The sequence below is a fragment of the Macaca thibetana genome, chromosome 16, assembly GCF_024542745.1.
Source record: "Macaca thibetana thibetana isolate TM-01 chromosome 16, ASM2454274v1, whole genome shotgun sequence".
Taxonomy (NCBI): Eukaryota; Metazoa; Chordata; class Mammalia; order Primates; family Cercopithecidae; genus Macaca; species Macaca thibetana.
Window position 1 is genome coordinate 37,100,484 of NC_065593.1, and position 22,529 is coordinate 37,123,012.

Consider the following 22,529-nt stretch of genomic DNA (forward strand, 5'->3'; position numbering starts at 1 on the left):
CAGTCTTTACCCAGCACTGTCCAGGGTACAGAGACACAGAATTCAGGTGCTGTGAATTTATCTGTCTTGGAGAGAAATACTTTGTTATGGGGGCAGGGATCATTTATCAGGTCTCAGGATCTGAATGAAATATCCCTCAAAATGATTCACCTTGTTTTGTTCTTATTTCCAAATAAGTTGTTGATTTGCTTTTTTGATGTTTTACTCTTGTGGACTGAAATATGTTAACTCTGGTTAACTGGTAATATCCTTAATTGTAATCATCACCAAGCTAACGCCATCCTGGGAGACCTGATAAAACAGCCGTCAAGACTCTTCCTGCCATATACTGACTTCATCATCAACTCCAGAACAGTTGGTTACATTCAAATACAAAAAAAGATGCCAGTGGAGAAATAAGAACGTCCTATTCACTCTCAATTAAGTTCTACTTTGTATTGTGCTGAAATGAACAAAATCAGAAATTACTGCATTAAATTAGACAGACAAGAATAAATCAAAGCAAATTCAGGTTGGGTGTGGTGGCTCACGCCTGTAATCCCAGCACTTTGGGAAGCCAAGATGGGCAGATAATTTGAGGTCAGGAGTTCGAGACCAGCCTGGCTAACATGGTGAAACCCCATCTCTACTAAAAATACAAAAATTAGCCAGGCGTGGTGGCATATGCCTGTAGTCCCAGCTACTTGGGAGGCTGAGGCACGAGAATCGCTCGAACCTGGGTGGAGGAGGTTGCAGTGAGCCGAGATCCTGCCACTGTACTCCAGCCTGGGTGACAGAGTGAGACTCCATCTCAAACAAACAAACAAAGCAAATTCAGTTATATTTTTCTGGAATGAAAATACCTTGAAATTAAAAGTACCTATGTATTGTCTCATCCCTTCTTAAAATGAACTATTCAATTATAAACTATGGATTTCAGTTATTACTTCAGTTATCATTGACTTATCATTAATTAACAGAAACTTTGCCTGCATAAATTTAAATTGATGGATAAAAGAACATAAATGTGTTCAGCAAATAACTGTTGAAAGAATCAACAGGCTGCAAGTTTTTAAAAACTCTCCTCTTTTCTGCCACTCACTTAATGAAACAATGCTAGAAACAGTAGATTTGTTGAAATAGTATCTTTTTTGGTCACTTTCTCATTTAAAAACATATCAGGCTCTGGCCAGGCACAGTGACTCATGCCTGTAATCCCCCCGCTTTGGGAGGCCGAGATGGAAGGATCGCTTGACTTCAGGAATTCAAAAGCAGCCTGGGCAACATGGCGAGACCCCATTGCTACAAAAAATACAAACATCAGTCTGAAGTGGTGGTGCATACATGTAGTCTCAGCTACGTAGGAGACTGAGGTGGGAGGATGGCTTGGGTCCAGGAGGTCGAGGCTGCAGTGAGCTGTGATTGCACCACTGCACTCCAGCCTGAGTGACAGAGCAAGACCCTGTCTCAAAGAAAAAAATTGGCCGGGTGCGGGAGCTCATGCCTGTAATCCCACTACTTTGGGAGGCCAAGGCCAAAGGATCACTTGAGGCCAGGAGTTCGAGACCAGCATGGCCAACATGACGAAACCCCATCTCTACTAAAAATACAAAAATTAGCTAGGCATGGTGGCATATGTCTGTAATTCCAGCTACGCAGAAGGCCAAGGCACAAGAATGGCTTGAGTCAGGGAAGCAGAGGTTGCACTGAGCTGAGATCACGCCATTGCACTCCAGCCTGGGTGACAGAGGGCAACTCTGTCTCAAAAAAAAAAAAAAAAAAATAAAAAATATATATATATATACACACACACACACACACACACACACACACACCCCCTATATATATACTTGAAGGATGGTCTGAAGGATAGGCAATCTATCCCTTCCTTGACAATTTTCAGAAGTTCTTTTCCCTTTTGGGATCTATGGACTCCTTTAAGAAGTTGATTAAAATTTCAAATCCTCTTCCCAGAAAAAAGTACGCACATGCATATAATTTTGTACATGCATACATGCATATAATTTTGGAAAACATTACAGAAAGCTCAAGGATTACCAAAGGTCATCTGTGGATATACTGAGGATCTTCAGGCACAAGACCAAGCATCCCTGCTCATTTCAAATTGAATATGTATTTTGGGGTCACCGAGAGACATTTGTAAAATACATTTCATCAGCTTTTAGAATTAAGAAAACTTGTCCTTCTCCTGAATGACCTATTTATTTTTATCCCAAAGGCACTTTGGATTTTGAATACGCAATACTGGTGTACCCTTCTTTACCGCGACTTCTGCGAAGACTAAAGTAAAATTTGCAGTCTATCTCAACAAATTCAACAGGCTTTCACTGCAGGCATTTTGTATAGTAATTTATGCTTATTTCATTTAATCCACCCCTTATTTTCCCATTCCTCTAGTTTTTTTGTGTGTGTGTGTGAGATGGAGTCTTGTTCTGTCACCCAGGCTGGAGTACAGTGGCATGATCTCCGCTCACTACAGCCTCCACCACCTAAGGGTTCAAGAGATTGTCCTGTCTCACCCTCCCGAGTAGCTGGGATTACAGGCATGGGCCACCATGCCCGGCTAATGTTTTGTATTTTTAGAAGAGACGGGTTTCGACATGTTGGTCTCAAATTCCTTACCTCAGGTGATCCGCCCGCCTCGGCCTCCCAAAGTGCTGGGATTACAGGAGTGAGCCACCACGCCCAGCCTCATCTACTTTTAATAATGTTTTATGGTATCTCTGTAAGTTGCCTCACATCCTTGCGGAGAGGGACTGCTGTAAATAACATGAAGAACATTATCCCTGAAATTCAGGGTGTAGATCTGTTATCGCAAATTTATGACTGCAGGATTTGATTTTGTTGTTGTTTCCCCCTCCTTTTTTTTTTTTTTTTTTTTTTTTTAGGAGGAGTCTTACTCTGTAGCCCAGGCTGCAGAGCAATGGCGCGATCTCGGCTCACTGCAACCTCCACCTCCAGGGTTCTAGCGATTCTCCTGCCTCAGCCTCCCGAGTAGGCTGGATTACAGGCGCCCGCCACCAAGCCCGGCTAATTTTTTTTTTTCAGTAGAGACGGGATTTCACCATGTTGGCCAGGCTGGTCTCGAACTCCTGACCTCAAGTGATCTGCCGCCTCTACCTCCCAAAGTGCTGGCTTGAGCCACCGCGCCCAGCCTGATTTTAATTTGAATTCATTAGCGACGTTTAAAAATCCCAGGATTTCACATAAAAATCCAGATTGCAGACGTCGAAAAAAAATGTAAAATGTTATCTCCCAATGTCGCAGGCAAATAAGATCACAGTCCTGAATAGCAACCGCGGTCTCTAGTGGATACGGCTCTCATCCATTTCGGTCCATTTTATTACCTGGGAGGACCGGTATTTTCAATTTCAGTAACTTTTAGAGGAAACTTTTGAAAAAAGGACTGCACACACGCACCTTTTCTTCCTTCTCGTTCTTTAAAAGGAAACATCAGAAACAATTCATTCTGCAGGCAATCTGCGCTAGTCCCACGGATAGGCGATTAACAAGAGATAAAGAGGTGTGGGTACCAGAAGCAGTACTGTTACCCCTTCTGGTTGGCGGGTACCACGTTGAAAGGTCGGGGTACGGGCCCACTGCGACTAGCACAAGGAGTGCTGAACTGAGCTATGCAAAGTTCTGACGAGAAGGTGGAATGGTTCTTAATGAAAAGGATTAAGGAATCTAAACCGGTTTCGCTAAATTAGACACATCTGTCTAAGCAGCCACAGCTTGTTCGCAGCAGGGGCGGGAAGACAAACCAACGCCCCAGCTCTCCATTCAGTCACCGGCAACTCAGCTCTGGACTAGACGCACTCTACGAAGATACCCGGGTTTCCGGAGCAACGGCCCGAGCCCTCCCCCTTTAGCCCCGCCTCCGAGTCTCTTTCCCGCCAAAGGCCGTTATCGCCGCAGAGCATGGTGGGACAAAGCTTTAGGCTAGGTTTCACCAAGTCCTTTGAAGGCGCCGAGTTGCTTTCAAAGCTCCTCATTCCTGGGGAAATTGACTATCCTTCAAGACTCGACCTGGATGACTAGCTCCTTTAACGAGAGTTCTTTATTTAACTTTTACCAAACGGCTGCTCACTCTATTCGCAAACCACCCCAAGCGGGGAACGCGGGGGACTTTTTTTCCCCCTTCGTGCGGAGGGTGACGTCGCGCGTGCGTGCGCGTGCGTTGCGCGTATCCCTCGCAGCACCCGTTGCGCTCCCGCGCGTGCGTGTTGGGATCGAATCGCTGTTTCCTTCCGCTTCTCTTCCTCTGTCTCCCCCCCATATCCGTGCGCCGAGCTGATAAAGGCGCCATTTTGGAGGGGCCGCGGGAGACGTGGTGCCGCTGCGGGCTCGCTCTGCGGTGCGCTAGGCTTGGTGGGAAGGCCTGTTCTCGAGTCCGCGCTTTTCGTCACCGCCATGTCGGGAGGTGGTGTGATTCGTGGCCCCGCAGGGAACAACGATTGCCGCATCTACGTGGGTAACTTACCTCCAGACATCCGAACCAAGGACATTGAGGACGTGTTCTACAAATACGGCGCTATCCGCGACATCGACCTCAAGAATCGCCGCGGGGGACCGCCCTTCGCCTTCGTTGAGTTCGAGGACCCGCGGTGAGGCGGCATGGGGCTTGCAGCCTTGAGGAAATAGGTCCGAGTAGTCGGGGAAGGCTCCAAGGCCTTAACATAGAGAACGGGGAAGCGGGGGCTCTTAGAGAGGTTGGGGCGAGACTGTATCGCCCATGCAGGAGTCGAGTAAGGAGCTGAGTTGGTGTGGCTTCTCTGGCGCCTCGCCTTGGACGTCCCCGGAGCCCATTCGCAGGCTGGAGCGGGAAACTGAGGCGCTGAGGGCTGGTGTAGTGGTTGGGAGCCTGGCGTGTTTCTGGGTGGGGGAGGGGCCATTCCTATTATGCGGCGCATGTGGGCTCTTCCACGTTGGGTGCGCATGTGCGGGGGGTTCCCGACTGAGCGAGCTTCTCCTCCTGGTCTTTCTCATGCCTTTTACTTTCTGCGATCCCGCAGAGACGCGGAAGACGCGGTGTATGGTCGCGACGGCTATGATTACGATGGGTACCGTCTGCGGGTGGAGTTTCCTCGAAGCGGCCGTGGAACAGGCCGAGGCGGCGGCGGGGGTGGAGGTGGCGGAGCTCCCCGAGGTCGCTATGGCCCCCCATCCAGGCGGTCTGAAAACAGAGTGGTTGTCTCTGGTGAGTGTACTTGGTTGTGTGGATTGATGTGAAGGGACGGAAGCTACCTAAAATTTTTGTCTTGCATGATCGGTTTAACAATTGCAAATTTTTCATGCTAGGTCTTAAATTGCTTTAGTTTTTGGGTGAATTTAATAAACGAGGATTGCTGCTGTGGTGATTTACCAAATTAGGTTGCGGTACTAGATACGAAGATCCGTTACAAATAATTTTGGACTCTGGATCCCAGAATCTTACCAGCTCTTTACCTGGTATCACTTAAGTACACCTATTAAGTATTTTAAAGTACTCTTTGTTCTAATGTACCTTACCAGCTTAACGTGAAATTTAAGATAATTGATACTAAGAAAAAAAATCACTTTTTCAGGACTGCCTCCAAGTGGAAGTTGGCAGGATTTAAAGGATCACATGCGTGAAGCAGGTGATGTATGTTATGCTGATGTTTACCGAGATGGCACTGGTGTCGTGGAGTTTGTACGGAAAGAAGATATGACCTATGCAGTTCGAAAACTGGATAACACTAAGTTTAGATCTCATGAGGTAGGTTATACGCTTATTCTTTTCTTTGACCAGAATTGGATACAGTGGTCTTAACAGTGGAATTTGAAGGTAAGAATTCAGGCAAGGGTGTCCAAGTAAATTGCCAGATTTCTGGTTGTAGTTACATTGTATGCATTCAGCATGCCTGAAGATAGATGAAAGCTTAGATCTTTCAATGGAAAGTTCTGTCTATCCAATAGGGAGAAACTGCCTACATCCGGGTTAAAGTTGATGGGCCCAGAAGTCCAAGTTATGGAAGATCTCGATCTCGAAGCCGTAGTCGTAGCAGAAGCCGTAGCAGAAGCAACAGCAGGAGTCGCAGTTACTCCCCAAGGAGAAGCAGAGGATCACCACGCTATTCTCCCCGTCATAGCAGATCTCGCTCTCGTACATAAGATGATTGGTGACACTTTTTGTAGAACCCATGTTGTATACAGTTTTCCTTTATTCAGTACAATCTTTTCATTTTTTAATTCAAACTGTTTTGTTCAGAATGGGCTAAAGTGTTGAATTGCATTCTTGTAATATCCCCTTGCTCCTAACATCTACATTCCCCTCGTGTCTTCGATAAATTGTATTTTAAGTGATGTCATAGACAGGATTGTTTAAATTTAGTTAACTCCATACTCTTCAGACTGTGATATTGTGTAAATGTCTATTCTGCCCTGGTTTGTGTGAACTGGGATGTTGGGGGTGTTTGTGGTTATCTTACCTGGGGAAGTTCTTATGTTTATCTTGCTTTTCATGTGTCTTTCTGTAGACATATCTGAAGAGATGGATTAAGAATGCTTTGGATTAAGGATTGTGGAGCACATTTCAATCATTTTAGGATTGTCAAAAGGAGGATTGAGGAGGATCAGATCAATAATGGAGGCAATGGTATGACTCCAAGTGCTATTGTCACAGATGAAATTGGCAGTATTGACCTTATACTAAAAGGCAGGGGTTAAAAATGATTATATACGTTTTCCTTAAAACACTTGCAAACATTTTATTCAGTTATCTTTAGCTACAATTGCTTTGCTCTTTAAACCTTGGCAATTGTGGCAAAATTATATTGCCCATTTTGTAGCAACTTATTTTGCTCCCTTCCCCCCATTTTTGTTTTAATAGGGACTAATGTGGGAAGAACTGGCTAATTTGTCACAGTGCTTAGTTACAACTGTTAATGTGTGACCTGCTGTTGGTGTACATGTGGGTACAGGGTGTCTTTAAATCCAACAAGATAGAGTATAATATCAATACTGCTAAATCTGCATGTCCTCTGTGTGACTGATAGAGCGTTGCTATTTCATTTTTTTAAGACAAAATGAAAGCAAAATATAGAGTTCCAATGTATTGGTGTAGATAATCTAGTTGGGAATACTTTTAAGTCTCACCTTCCCCTTTAAACTAATATTCATAATTGATTCATATGTTTAAAAGACTTTAATTTACAAATTAAATTGCAAATGGGAGCATTAGATATAGTTTTAGACTTAGGTGGGTAGCAATGCCAGTAAACTTAAATTACGTAACTTCTTGCAACCACGAAACCTGTAATACGCTGTACAGTAACAAGTGTTGGCATTATCAGTTGAACTGTAAATACAAAATGCTTCTTCCAATTAGTCTCTATGATGATTAAGTTTCTAAAATTTATCTGAACACCATTCAGAAACTTGTTTTGGGGAATTTGATAGTTATTGATGTGCATCTGTTAAACTGATGACAGACATAACTCATCATTCCCCAGAAACCTTTTTTGATTACAGTATCTAACATTTTGCCTCCTCTTTTTTGGTTTTGCTGGTTATAAAGGTTTGGATTGGAGAGGGCTCACTGGATCCCAATCCTTGGAGCTGGATCATTGGATTCAAATCATAATGTGGATAGGATAGGGAGGATGAATTACCAGGATTCATGGAGCGGGATCAGATTACCAGGAACATAGGAGTGGATTCCTGCCCCAACCAAACCGCATTCGTGTGGATTTTTTTATTCAACTTAATTGGCTATTCCAAAGATTTTTTTTTTCCTATTTTTGACGATTGGAGCCCTTAAGATGCACGATGGAATTGTGTTTTGCGTTTTTTGGTAAAAGGAGCAAAGCGAGGACCTGGAGATAAACGCTGGAGCAATCTCCTTGGAAGGATTCAGCACGAGTAGATGGTAAACATTTAAAGGGGAAAGGGGGGGTTTGTTTAAAATAGTAAATCAGTAAGTCACTTCTAAATTTAAAGAAAACAAAATTGGAGTTGAAGAATAAGTAGGTTTCCAATTGGCTATTGCCGTTTTTCTTTGAAAAAATAAACATTTTTTAAAAAACTATGCATGGTTGTCCTTTTTCCTCTTCATGTAAGATTCTAACTGGGTCTATCAGTTAATCTTTAAATTGTTAAGTAAGATAAGATTTTGACTCTTGTATTAATGTGTTAGCAAATTAAAAGTTCTTAAAAGGCACTATAATGGTATTAGCCATCTTTTATTGTTAATTGTAAAAGTCTTCAGGGGAAGGCAAAAGGGGAGAATAAGGCATTTGTGTATGTAACTTGGTAAATGACGGTGGGGGGTTGGATCTAGCATCTGAAAGATAAGCTTCTCTACTTTGTTATAAATTGGTTAAAAAACTGTAGATGCTGCTTATTTTCTGGTGGTCATAGACAACATAGGCTTTTGTGCAAAGTTGGTTGATGGCTAGTAAATTAATGTTCACTTGGAGATAGCTTTTGATATTTTCAATGAAACCCATCTCAAAAAAAGGTAAGTATTAAATGTTAACATCAGCACAGAGGTATTAGAACTGTTTTTTGTTTTTGAGACAGAGTCTCGCTTTATTCCCCAGACTGGAGTGCAGTGGTGTAATCTGGGCTCACTGCAACCTCCACCTCCTGGATTCGAGTGATTCTCGTGCCTCAGTCTCCCGAGTAGCTGGGATTACAAGTGTGTGCCACACTTGCCTGGCTAATTTTGTATTTTTAGTAGAGGTGCAGTTTCTCTGTGTTACCCAGGCTGGTCCCAAAACTCCTGGCCTCAAGTGATCTGCCTGCCTTGGCCTCCCAAAGTGTTAGGATTACAGGTGTGAGCCACCATGCTCGGCCTGTAGAACTTTTAACACGAGTCACATTTCGTTTTTGAAAGGGAAAGTGTGTATAAGATTAACTGCTTCTTTGGATGAATCGTTGCTAATAAAAAGCTGGGCATTTAGAATTTTGCCTTATAAGCCCTTCTCAACCATAAGATTATTTTGTACCTAAAACTTTGGTGTTCTCTACCAAAGCAGTCGTTAAAAACTTGTAGTCTGCTACTTTTTGTATTTGTCTACTGACAGCCCCCGATACTATTTAGGTTGGGGGAGGGGACCTAAAATAAGTAACTAGACTTTAACGTTTCCCTCGGGTGCTAATCATAGTTGGAAGTTGAATTTAAGGTGATTATTCGGGTGACAATTAAAAACCTAGGGAAAACCAGAAATCTTAGTAGTGGAAGAAATGTGTAAGGTTACCCCAATCAGATTTTAATGAACGTTGTGGAATGTTGGGAAGAGGGGATGTTGAATGCAGAATTTCACTAAGTACAGTACTTAGTTTAAATTTATTAAGGATGTAGCTCTTTTTATGTAAGAACTTAATATAATGGCCAAAAGGCAGATTTACTGTTTAAAATTTGAATAATTTTACATGACATTCTTGAAGTTCTAAATTCTGTTTTATGTGTAGAACATTTTTAAAATTCAGATTATTAAGGGGAAAATAAATGATTAATGATCATTTTGTAAGGTTAATGTGAGCTAGACTTAAGCAAACTTTGGTTCATTTGTGTTCATTGAATGTTTTGGAAACCACCAAAAAATGTAAATGGCCTTCACTCAAGTTTGAGTGTTTAAAGTTGAAAGATGTGCTCTACTAAAAGTTACAGTAATTCTAACTTCACATTGAAATGAGACAGCATTCCTTGTTATACAGGCTGAATTTGAAGATTAGAGAGGACCTCATGTTTACTTATGAAAGGTAAAGGGGCATAGATTTTGTAGTTAAGATGACCAGACAGCTAAAAGCTGTGATGGGAAGTATGGACTGCTCCTATTTATAGTTTCAGAAAATGGACCTTTAGGTCTCTATCCATATTGGCAATTATTAAAGTCACACTCTTTTGAAACTACAAAAGCTGTCTTGGAATTTCCCCTTCTCCCCATTTATGTCCCCTTAGAATGTTTTAGGGAGCCTATAATTATTTTCTAACCAAGGAAAAACTTAAGTCTCTTTAAGAAGCAATTATTTTTCATAACATCAGATTGAATAACCCACCTTGCTGTTCAGCCCACATCCTACTGGAAACAAAAGGTAAGAAACCCATTTTCTGGTTCCTGATTGTTTGGGTCTGAATTTTGTTTTTAAAACGAAGCTAAGTTTAATATTTTCAAAAATGCTGTTTGGAATATGTGAATAGATTCCCCATAAAATGGTTTTTCCTGTTTTATGCTTTAGAAAATATTCAGTGCTCACGTCTGCTCATCATAGTGCTTGCATTTAATATGATTTATTGTAGAATCTCAACTTTTCTTGGTGTTGCCTTTGAAACATTGTCTTGGTCATTAGGGCTGGTGTTTTCACATTTCTGTGGTCAAGGTGAATTTCTTATGTGTGCCTTTTTGCTTACTTTGTATATGAATTTTGTAATTTAAATTGCAAGTAAGTTATATATATGTATTTACCATAAATAGTATTAAAAGATGAGAAACTGTTAGACTGAAGTTCTGTTGTAACATAACCACTCTTATTTCCATCACAGTATGAAGAGTGCAAACGCAGAAAACAGATTACAGTCTCTTATCCATTTTTTGAAATCCAAAAACTATATGAAAACGAAAGATTTTCTGTTGTTGAGCTAATTAAATGTGAAACCTGACCAGAATTGCTGCCTTCATTTTGCACTTAGTGTGACTAAACTTTCCTGTTGAACTTCATTATTCATTGCACAGTTGCCACAGACTTTGCTGAGGGTTTTATGTAATACAGGGTATATATGTACCTTATAAAGTGCATACAGCTCTGAATCCCAGATATGTCTGTCTCCAAAGAGTTCATATAAGGGAGTGTACTAGCCTACACAGGCCTAGTGCTTTTGTCTGTAACTGGGGTGTCTTGACTGAAAAACCTATTATTGTGAATCCTTTATTGATTGAATTTTAAGTTCCCCCATCTTTTTAGGCTGAAGCAGCCACAAGAAAAAAAGGTACGGCCCACATTTCTTTACATTCTGTTGTATTAGTGGACTCAACAATTATATCCCATTGAAGCAAATACTCAGGCATCCTAGAGTGTACAATACAACATTCTTTTGAGTTATTGTTTCTGTATCAGTACTTACAGGAACACTGACCAGTTAGATCCTATAGGAAAAGCTGGGATTGGCATGAAGTAAAGAGATTATAAGGAAACATCTGTTCATTGTGTGTATTGTGATTGTCTATTGAATAAATAGTAATGCTACCAAGGTAACTTTTGCTTTAAACATGGACCCCAAGAGATTATAGTATACTTAAACCAGTACTTATTCCTGTTATTGAGACCTTTGGAATGCTTCTTGGTAGCTTTGAAAGCTAATGCCTAACAATCCTGAGGGTGGTTGTGAGCTTGTAGTGATTAAAGGAAGGATTTTTTATTATTATAAAAATCACTCTGTGCTTCATTAATGCACAGAATAAAAATTGAATAAATGACTCTGTCACATATAAGTTAACTTAGGCAGATACAACATTTGTAGTTAACATTTTAATAGGTGCTAGGCTGGGATTTCAGGGGGTGAAAAGTCATATATGACTTTTCATAAGAAGTTTAATACTTAGGTAAGCAAAACAGAACACTTAGTTCAGCTTGACACTCAAGCATCGGGTTAAAAAGCATCAAACTTCTGTCACCAACTTCTAAGTGCCAACTATTGGTAGAACTGTGGACATGAAGATAGTGGAAACAGCTTTTCTAGGATACTATACTCATCTCCACCAAATGCACTTTGAACAAAACTTGTAGAAATATGTCTTTTTTTTTTTTTTTTTTTAACAACATGCTGTACTGCTCTCCATTGGAGTAAGTGCTAGGGAAAATCACTTAGCCACTAGAGGGAGCTATAACACAAAATTAAGCAGGAAATAATCCCCATTGTAGATAGGTACAACAAAGTGGAGACCAGCTTAACTACCTTGATCCTCTGTATCAGCTCTAAAGTTAGTTGGTTTGGGTAAATTTTCTTGTAACTTTACCTTTGTTTTCCCATCTTTTGTGCAAAATTCTTCCCCTTGTCAGCTTTTGCATCCATTTAGGTTTTCGGTAGAGTTTAACTTACAGTCACTCATTTTGTAACGGAAAAATCTAGGTTCTGGGACTAAGAAAATGCTGAAGACATAAGTCTACTTGTTTTTCTGCCTACCTTGTACATCAGGTATGGAGTAAGAAGGCCTTGAATGTGAGAATTGGCAACAGGAGTTAGGTGTGCTGGGGAAAAAAATCTAGACACAACAATTTGGTTATGAACTGGAAGAAATGAGTATGCTTTCAGAGACCTGTAGTTTGCTTTTATGGTGCGACAGTTTCAGGCGTGATGATCTTATTTCTCAGTATTACTAAGAGGTTCTTAAAATTTGCCTTAAAATCCTACTTACGTGTCAACTTAGCTGTTTGCTATTTTCTAGGCCTCACTTAAGTAGCAAGTTGTCTTGTGATCAGAAAGTCAGTACACACAGTAGTTAATGCCATATTAACAGATGAAAATTACTGAGAATTAAACACTTCAGTATTTTAGTATTTAGTATTGACTAAACACTTTAGTCATTCCCATCATCCCTTTCTCCCCAGGTTTCTTCTATAAAAATGGGAAGGACACAAACTTATCTCCTGTTTAAAGTATGAATTGTCATTGAGAATACTAAACCTTTTAGGCCCTCATGATGGGATTTAGTCATCCAGAAGACAGGTGTGGTACAACTGGCCTTAAAATTAATTTTAGAAAGTCGATCTGTTTCAAAGAATAAGGCACTAAAAGTGGACAAAGTGGACTTCTTGTGGGGGAAAAAGGAATCAAGTTTACACAGTAGGGATTTCCCTGCCTGCTAACACTAAGTAGCAAGGAAGGCTACAGAAAGTAGTTACTGTTAACTAGTAGTCTTGCTGAAAATTGGATTGACAGCTGAAAGGGCACTAGCTAGATTGAAACCTGTCTTTAATCCTGTAGATGTTAGCTCTGGTGTGCCTTTGATAATTTTTAAATAACTTTTGAAAATGCACTCTGAAGCCACAAATGAGGCAAATGAAAATTCAGAATTCTCTTTGTAGAAAGAAAAGTGCTAAACCTGGAGACTGTAAAGTGCTAAGAAAAACCGTGGTAGAATTATTCCCTCAGGTGCTGTGTATTAGAGGAGTCTTTATATGTCATTTTGGGATAAGCTTTCAACAGTTATTAAGGCTTAATACATAGGACTATAGGATCAGTCAAACAAAAGGGAAGGTATAGCCTTTAGATAGAACTGGGAAGTCCTGGGTGTATCTCTTCTGCCCTTAATGGTGACATGCCTAGAAATTTGAACTACAAAATAATAACCACCAAGAGTGACACTCACTTTTTTTTTGGGGGGGGGGGGGGGGGTCTGTTTTTGACACAGGGTCTCTGTCACCCAGGCTGGAGTGTAGTGGTGTAATCTCAGCTCACTGCAACCGCCGCCTCCCGGGTTCAAGCGATTCTCCTGCCTCAGCCTCCCAAGTAGTTGGGATTACAGGTGTCCACCACCACACCTGGCTAATTTTTGTAGTTTTAGTAGAGACAGGGTTTCACTATGTTGGCTTGGCTGGTGTCTGAACTCCAAACCTCAAGTGATCCGCCTGCCTCGGCTTCCCAAAGTGCTGGGATTACAGGCATGAGCCACTGCACCTGGCTGACATACACAACTTAAGGCTAGAAATGTAAAATGTTGGTTCGCAGTGCAATGAGCACATTCCAAAGAAAACTCAAATGGCTCCTTTGTACTCTAAAAACAGTAAATTTGTAGCAAGATGATAGTCAAGTTCTGTGTCTTCAGGGTGTCATTGCATCTATGATTTAGACTAACCTAGAGATTTGTTTACTTGCCAAATAGAGTTCTTCAAGATGCTGTTTGGATTTGTCTTCCCATCTCTAACTGCCATATCAGCATTTTTGTCTGTACCCAAATTCATATTTCTGAAGTGTTAGATCTGGTTTCAGTGACTCCAGTTTCTTCTTAAAACTTGTCACTCCCATAATATGAGTTAACAATGGGTTATATTCTACCTTTCCAATTTATCCTGTTCTCAATTACATCTTCCCCTACCCTGGTTGGTTTGGTAAATATATATATTTTTTTAACTCTACAGACCCAGGAACTTGAATATATTTATATTTCCCAATAAGCTAAATGCAATGCTGACAGTTTAATATTGATTGGCGAGATGGAAAGAACTTAATACTCCCTAAAAGCAAAGCACTGTAGAAGTCTGTTTCACAAGCTGTTCGTTAACTGGGTGGATTATTGGAGAAGGTATTTTGATACTAATAACTCCTCAGATGTGAAGCCAGAAATTTTGAATTAATTTAAATGCTAGCCTAAGTCCAAGTATAATGGATAAGTAAATGTTGCTCCCAGAATTGGTCTTGCAAAGTAAGACCAATTGTAAGACCAAAGTAAGTGGTTTTGTTGTAAGCTACGCACACTTTCAGTACAGATCACCAAGAACTGATGACATTGTCCCCTAGAAGACTAAGTAGTTGCCTCCTAGGTATCCTTTTTCAGTCATTCTCTTTTAAGCTTCTTACAGAAGAAGCTTTAAGTTGCCTCTGAATTTAGTGGTACTGCCTCAATGAGAATTTCTGCATATTTCTCTTTAGGATAGAATCATTTTGGTTCTTTGTTGTTGTTGTTGGTAACTATATGTAAAGAGATTAATACACAATGATGTATTGTGAAGAGACTAGTGTGTATGTATATTATTCCTTGGGTTGGGAGTCTTAAGCATTATTTCAGGACCCTAACCCTGGTCTTCAGGTTTATAGGATCAGCTAGCTTAAACAATGCTCTCAAAACCAAGAGACCCAGCATTCATACATTTTAACACCCCACACCCTAAATCCCATAAGCAGCCCTGTTCCTTTTGCCATTAAAAATCTCAGTCCTTCATGATCACACCTAATGACTGAAGCATTCTTGAACTAATTGCATTGTTTCTGCTTTGCTTTGCTTCAGCATGTTTTAAAAAGTGTGCTACACATGCATGCACATGTTGACTTTAAGCTGTTCTCTAGTTCAACATGTATGTTTTGTTTCCCTCAGCTACATAGTAAACCGGGAGCAAAGGCTGTGTTTTTTGTTTTGTTTTGTTTTTTGTTTGTTTTCTAGATGGCGTCTCGCACTGTCACCTGGGCTGGAGTGCAGTGGCGCAATCTCGGCTCACTGCAACCTCCACCTCCTGGGTTCAAGCGATTCTCCTGCCTCAGCCTCCCAAGTAGCTGGGATTACAGTTACCCGCTAATTTTTTGTATTTTTAGTAGAGACAGGGTTTCACTATGTTGGCCAGGCTGGTCTCAAACTCCTGACCTCGTGATCTGCCCGCCTCGGCCTTCAACGTGCTGGGATTAGAGGCATAAGCCACCGCGCCTGGCCCCCCAGAGGCTATGTTTTTAATTTTTTGACATTTCTTCTAAGATGTCCAGAATGCTAGTACCTATACCTTAATAAATGTTTGTGAATAAATATATTATTGAAATCTTAGGCTGGTGTGCCACGTAGCTTAAATCTGAGACACTGTTCTTCAGTCAGATCACGCATATTCCTAGAATAGTAACCTTAAATTTGGGTTTATGCCCTTGCTACCTTTTATATATTTTTTGTAGAGATAGGGTCTTGCTCTGTTTCTCAGACTGTTTTTGAACTCCTGGGCTCAAGCAGTCCTCCCACCTTGACTTCCTAAAAGTGCTGGGATTACAGGTGTGAGCCATTGTTCCCAGTCCTGATACTGTGGCTCATATTAATCCTCATGTAGTATTTAGTCTCATTTTGCAGTTTGAGGAAATAGGCTCAGAGATGTTAAAGTGGCAGGCCCAGAACTTGAATCCAGGTTTTGTGATGAGAAATTCTTGTTTGTTTTACTACCAGGTTGTTTTTTAAAGCCAGCCTGCTTTTTCCAGTTGGGAGGCCTTGGGGAGAAAAGTCTGACCCAAGTGAAAAACACCTGTAATATCTACCAGATGCCAGCAGGGTGTCCCATGGTGCTGTCTTTGATCCACGTTCTTAACCTGTGTACTGAGGGTTGTTCTAGAGTAGGACTACATCTAGTCACAGTGGCCATGGTCCAGAGCCTGGCAGCAAGAAAGTGGGATGCCTAGCTCCTTGGCTTTCCAGTGTGCAGTGCATAGCCAGCTCTCTCAGAGAAGCCCTTGCCCTCTTTTGACCTCTACCATTGAGGCTGGCCCACAGGAGTACAGCTGGTCACACAGTGGCCAGGGCCTGGTAGCCACTCAATAACTATACAGCAGCCCCACAAAAAAAATCATAGAAAAGAACCTGTGAAAGGGTAAATGTTTAAAACATCTGTATTTGTGTTGATAGCTGAGTATACACTTAAATTTTTATTAGTAACAGATCCACAAAAATGACCCACTCTAGGAAGATGAGTTTTAAAAGCCAGTGTGTGGTAACTTCCAGTTTCCAATAAAAATGTTTGCATTACACTTAGCATATGCATACAACCTCTTAGGTATCAGTTTTTGTATTCAGCAACCCTAGTTGGTAATCTACAGTGTCAAAACTATCACGTGAAAACAAATGAGCAAATAGTCCTTTAAAAATTTCCTTTCCCAGTGCTCCTTAAACACTTTGTACAAATGTCTGTAACTGTTTTATAATTATTTCTTTGCAAGTCTTGGTTTCTTCACTAGAGAATATTCTTAGAAGTATCCCCAGTGACAGTACAGCTCCTGGCATTTAGTAGGTGCTCAGTAATTATTTTACTGAAATACTAATGCTTCCATAATAGTTCTGGGATAATTCTACACACGAGCCATTTTTCTAAGGAGAGTTCACATTAGAGAGGTCTTTGTTTTGTATTCAAGATGATTAATTATGAACTGGGAAGTTAGTCCCTGGGGTGTCCTGGCTGGCCTTTGGAAATCGTCACTACATCTTTCTGGGTTGGAATTCTCACCACAGCTTTAATGTGGGGCTGTATCTGAGCTGTCTCTGAGTGCTGTCCGTTTGATATATCGAGGACTGGGTGTTTACCAGGGCTCTTCAAGCCATTGGGAGAAACAGCTAAAGAGTAACCTACTGATTTGAGATGTGTATTTGTGCCCCATCCCTTTCTCCTCCCTGTTTCCCACAGGAGTTTTCTCTCAAACTCCTAAGTCATTTTTAAGGAGATCACTGGAACAAACTCCAAACCTGCCCTCTAATAGTCAAGTTTATCTGAATTTTCTTAGTTCTCTGGGGAGAAGACTAATCACACGTAGTACCAACTTGGACTTTTCATGTGCTTTTCTTAACTGATTAGAGTAACGCCTCAGCTACAGTGTATAGAACATACATGGGGCTTCCTCAGGCTTCAGAATCAGCTTCACTAGATGTGCTATGTAGGAGGCCACGGAAAAATTACTGTAGGAGTAAAAGTTACCAGTTCTGATGCAAACAATCCTCTCGTCCCCAAGAAGTATCACTAAGGGATTTTTTTGTCCCATATTATAAATTGGCCTGAAAATATCCTTTCATATGTGAGGAATGAGTATATGATGACTTTCTCCTTTAAAGTATGAACTGCTAAAGGACAGAGATAATATGTATTCTGTATTCCAACACCCACTGTGTGTTTCTGGTCTTTGTACCAGGTGCTCAGGAAGTGTTTTCACTGGCTTGGGTTGACTACTTGCCATCTGCTCTCTGAGCATTCATTTCTGAATGAAAAGGGAGAAAGTGAAAGGAGTGGTGGGAAGAAAGAGGAAGCTGGAGAAATAAGAGGAAACAGCTGGAGGAGGGAGGTGGAACTTACGTAAGGTCAGTAAAACAAAAAGCTAGCAGAGGGCAGGGTCAGGCCCTGGGGGTAGTGGGCTAATTAACTTCTGTCAGCTAGTTGAATAGAGCCTTGTGTGCTTTGTTAGAGACCAAAGGTACTTCAAAGGAAAAAATCTAGATTCTTCCCTGTGTACCTTAATAATTGTTCATCAGGTCAAAATCTGTCCTGTCCTCTAGGAATTCTGGTCTTCCCTCAGGCCTAGCAGAGAGCTTTCTGCCACTACTCAGGCAACCAAGGGTGAAGTGCTTCAAGTAGTATTTGTGGACAGCAGCAGGTAAGCTTGGTGTGTTATTCACAGCTTAAAGAGTAAATGCTGAGTACAGCTGTTGTCCATGTGTAGAGCTTTTAACAACCAGCTCAGCAGGCCCCTTCACCTGCTTTTATGCTGGGACCAGATGACTGAATGTAGAACTTCAGGCACTTTTTTTTTTTTTTTTTTTTGAGATGGAGTCTCGCTTTGTCACCCAGGCTGCTGGAGTGCAGTGGCACGATCTTGGCTCACCATAAGCTCTGCCTCCTGGGTTCACGCCATTCTCCTGCCTCAGCCTCCCGAGTAGCTGGGACTACAGACGCCCACCACCATGCCTGGCTGATTTTTGTATTTTTAGTAGAGACAGGATTTCACCGTGTTAGCCAGGATGGTCTCGATCTCCTGACCTGGTGATCCACCCGCCTCGGACTCCCAAAGTGCTGGGATTACAGGTGTGAGCCACCGTGTCTGGCCCTTTAGGCACTTTCTACTTCTCAAAGTCAAGAAACATCCTTTAAAAAGTTAATTCCCTTTTCTGGAGTCTAAGGCAGATCTTATCTAAGCCTTGTGTTGCCATCTGTTGGCATTGTTTTCTAGAATGGAGCGGCTTTCTCAAAGTTTGGTCTTGCTAGACATGAGGTCATGTAAGTGTCTTAGGTCACTGCTGCTCACCTTCCTTACCCAGGGAGCATACTGCCTAGGTTTCTGAACACCTGTTTTCATTATTCACTGTTCTTCTCACTACCAAGAATGGAGGGACCCTCAGATGAAGATCAAATTGACTCTGAAGAAAAACTGGAGATGTTTCTCTTGGAGTTTGGATAGACTATTGATAACATGTTTTTGCCCTGCCTTGCTCTTCACAAGAACATTGGGCCAGACATTAACAATTAGTAATTTTTTTTTGCATATGAACAGTATTTTTTTTCTGGCGATGTAGATAGGTGCACATGACACTAAACAATGCTGTTAGTGTCATTATATCCCTCTTAACTGGTGGGATGTATTTGGGGTGGAGGCTAGAGCCAATGAGAAGAGGTTCACCTCTGTACCCAATAAACTTTGTATAGGAATTTATTTTTTGACTATTAGCACAATGCTATAATTGAGCTAATCTTTGTAGTTTGGTGCAGGACCACCAAGTTTGTGTGACCTATTACCTACTTTTTCCATGCTCAGCCATTACCCTGTCCTGGGGCATCTGAGGGCAGTAAGGAACAGGTGTCCAAAGGAGGAATGTTGGTGCCTATGGTATGTTTTCCAGTTGTATTGAATTTCTTACTTGGTGTATTTTTGACTTGTCTTAGTTTCTTTCCTTGTGATCTATGCTATTTTACTTGCTATTTGTTGGATATTCTCCCCTGTCATTAAAAGGGAGTTATAAAATGGAAGTTAGTATTTCTATGCAAATGCCTAGGTTTAGCGTTGATTTTTGCAGGTGTCCTTCAACAAGTGTGAAGGTGATAAATGTGTTTCCATGGCTTTAGACTCATTTTTGAAGTACTGGATTGTGTGAACATTCTTAGAAACAATAGAATGTTTTAATTAAAAGCCCTCGACTACCAGTTGAACTCAGTGTCTACTAGGAAAATGGGTAGATTTGTTACATTGTCCCTTTGCTCTCTATGACTTTGTTCCAGTTGTCAAGGAATTTAAATGGGTATTCAGGGAAAAAGAATTCTTGTTTCCCTTTCTTCACCTTGCCAGTTAAAACAAATAACTCCTGGTGATACTTCAGGTGGTAGAATTGAAACAAAACCTGACTTCTGACCACATGGGTCAAAGGCAAATGGCTTCATTTGCCTTTAGTGTGGTTATCCAGTTTGGGTAGTGAGGAGATAACTTCTGCTTTCCTCCCTGAGGAGTTTGGAGTATTTAAGCGGGGAAGGTGGGGAGGTGTCACTTTGAAAATATGTTGCTTTTTCTCCTGATTATATTGAGGCTGATATGGAAGGGTTATTTCTTTCTGGCCAGTACTTTTTGGTATTTGTAAATATTGCAATTTTGATTTTTACTATTTGTTAATTGTCAGTTCTGGCTTTTTTTGCATAAGGAGTTGGTCCATTAACTTGTCAATTTGAAGCTTCTAACTAGATATTCCCTACTGAAAGTTTTGGATTTGTTTTTAGTTTGTGGAGCAGTCTTAGCTGGGGACAGGTAATTAACAACAGCAGAGATTCTTCCTTTTCCTAGGATTCTAAGTCTGTAATCCACATCCTCAGTGTATTCACAGGACTTTAAAATTTCTCTCCAAATGAGGAAGGAAATATCCTGTTGCTTTCTAATGTTTACTAAAAGTTGTGTTTAGAACAACAGATTTTAATAGGCATCTTCCTTTGTTATGTGTCATTAGCCCTTTGCCCGTTTACCTTAGGGTTCTTTGAAGGAGAAATGGATGGGAGAAAACCTGTCACTTGGAAAAAGTAAAAGGAATAATTAACTGACTCAGAGCTTATGTGCAGAGTTCCCAGCCTCAAAGTTAATCTGGAACTGCTCGATAGCACCAATAAAAATATTTATTTCACATCTGTTATTTCTGGAAAATGTTCTAAGCATCTTATATATATTTCTCATTAAATTCACAGGTGGCCATTGTGAGGTAGATATTTTGTTCTCATTTTCCAGATGAGGAAGCTGAGACCCTAAAAGGTTAGGTGACAGGTTATACAACTTGGAGTGTGGGAGGAGGAGAGAGGAACCTGAACAGGGCAAGTTGGGGATCTGACTTTTGTTTGGGTGGGTGTAGGCACATTGTATTTTTGGTTTAGACGCTTTATTCATCATGGCTGAAGGTAATACCATTTACTCACCGAAAACTGTTTACAATAATCAAGATGAATTTACTGTCTTTGAACATCTGTCTTTTGACTGGACCCCAGTAGATAGTCTGTGGAAATTCACTTAAGGAGAGGGCTCCTTTTTGTTTGGTTAGAGAAATTGTCTGTCCTAAAGGTAGAAATAGCCCCTTCTAGGTACGGATGGAGCATTTGATCATACTGATTTCATTATATTCCTCTAACAGTTGGAACTGATTGTTTTTGAGTACTTGTTTCAAACTTCTGAATATTTTCCTTCTGGAAAGTAGCTCAGTGTTTAAAATTTATATGAACTTAAAAAGTTAATTTTCTTTTTAAAGATGTTTGAGGAGCAATCAACAATTCTGGTTTTGTCTTATGGATAGAAATAGAATTAGTCATTTTCCTCAAGAAAAGTGATTCTTCTGAATCTTATTTCTTCAGTAATGAGAACTGGACTGTTTTCACTTGACCTCTGTTTCCTGTTAGTGGGAAACCCCTCCCCAGAGGTGCTGTGTGAAAGATTGCTGGGGAAAGGGTTTCTAGATCCCAGCATAACAAGTTCAAAAGAGCCCAGTGATATTGTCATTAGAATAATGGTCTTCATTAAGTACTGGTTTTCATAATCTTGAAGCTTCATTTTCACCAATTTGAAAGGCAGTAGCTAGGGAGGAGAGACTATGCAGGGAAGAAGGAAAACTCAGGAGTGCATCACAGACCTTGAGTTAAGGCAGGGAAGAAGCAGATTTGCTGTCCACTGAATGAAAATAAAAAGAATTCCATTGTCCAAGGTCAGAGCAAGAACATAAAGGTTTTAGTTTACTTAGTTAATTCCTTAGGTTTGGACATTACAGGAGACATGGGGGTCACCCATAGCAATTTAGCTGATAAATGTATCAGAAACTCTTTCATCATTTTCTGTCCCCTCCTGTCTTAGGCTGACCGGTTCCCTGATGTGTTACCTGCTTCTGCTACTGATCCAAACTGCAGAACTTCTCCCCCAAGGCCTCCAGGCAGTATCCAATGGGGAATCAGCTCTAAAAGGAACCAGACCAACGTTTTCCAGCCCCTTCATTCTGGTGACTGAGGGGAGGAAAGAATGGGAGGGGGTATTCTTGTCTAGTGGATGGAAAGGAAACACACTGTCAAATTATTGTATCTCCTTGGTTTTCTATTACAGTAGAATTCTCCAGCCATATTTTTATTGTCTATGGGGGAAGTTGGAGATGGTGACCTTGATTAGAAGTGTCTGGAGGGGGAAAAATGGAGGGGATAAGATTCAGTTGGTTTTGGAAAATGTTGAAGTCTTAATGCGTCCATCTGAAGAATGTTTCCTAAAAGCAGAGTTTATAAAAATATCACTGATACAGCCTGCCCCCTCATTTCCCTGCCACAGGAGATGTCTTGGACTAGAGACACTTGTTTAATAATAGCTTGTCTCTGATATTCCCAGTAGCTACCCTCTGTGTGAGGAAAGGATAGAAATGTTCAGGACATCATCATACAGGCTCCTCATCTACAAAGTTCCAGTAGCAGTGACGCCTACACGGAAGACTTGGAACTGCAAACAGAGGCTGGGGTCACCTCAGTGACATCTCCTGACGCTGTCCAACCAGAAGTTCGATTTTTGTTCTGGGGGTGAAGGAGGAAACAGACTGTACTAAAGGACTAAAATAATTTGTCTATACTATCTCACT

At 41.0% G+C, this 22,529-nt stretch overlaps 1 protein-coding gene and 1 long non-coding RNA gene across 7 annotated transcripts; both read left to right on the forward strand.

Moving 5' to 3' along the window:
* Positions 1-4,054: 4,054 nt before the first annotated feature.
* On the forward strand, positions 4,055-22,522 carry SRSF1 (serine and arginine rich splicing factor 1). 6 transcript variants are annotated; one of them, XR_007720372.1, is made up of 5 exons: positions 4,055-4,607; positions 5,016-5,200; positions 5,568-5,740; positions 5,941-6,619; positions 7,541-8,050. XR_007720372.1 is itself a non-coding variant. In XM_050764763.1 (5 exons), the coding sequence occupies exons 1-5, from the start codon at positions 4,414-4,416 to the stop codon at positions 22,312-22,314; spliced, it is 723 nt and encodes a 240-aa protein (XP_050620720.1). In that variant the 5' UTR covers positions 4,055-4,413; the 3' UTR covers positions 22,315-22,522. The 6 variants fall into 6 exon arrangements, 4 of the variants coding, with proteins under 4 accessions (XP_050620720.1, XP_050620721.1, XP_050620718.1 ...); XR_007720373.1 differs by having other exon boundaries at positions 6,501-6,619; XM_050764763.1 differs by lacking the exons at positions 5,941-6,619; positions 7,541-8,050 and adding exons at positions 21,770-21,911; positions 22,286-22,522.
* On the forward strand, positions 17,778-20,687 carry LOC126939447 (uncharacterized). Its single transcript, XR_007720388.1, has 3 exons — positions 17,778-18,061; positions 19,217-19,288; positions 20,623-20,687. It is a non-coding gene; the product is annotated as an uncharacterized LOC126939447 (long non-coding RNA).
* Positions 22,523-22,529: the final 7 nt, after the last annotated feature.

Excerpts from the sequence above, each read along its gene's own strand:
- SRSF1 (XM_050764761.1), top strand. The coding sequence starts at position 4,414 with ATGTCGGGAGGTGGTGTGATTCGTGGCCCCGCAGGGAACAACGATTGC. Across the intron at positions 4,608-5,015 it reads GTTGAGTTCGAGGACCCGCG|AGACGCGGAAGACGCGGTGT; the intron begins GTGAGGCGGCAT and ends GCGATCCCGCAG. Across the intron at positions 5,201-5,567 it reads AAACAGAGTGGTTGTCTCTG|GACTGCCTCCAAGTGGAAGT; the intron begins GTGAGTGTACTT and ends TCACTTTTTCAG.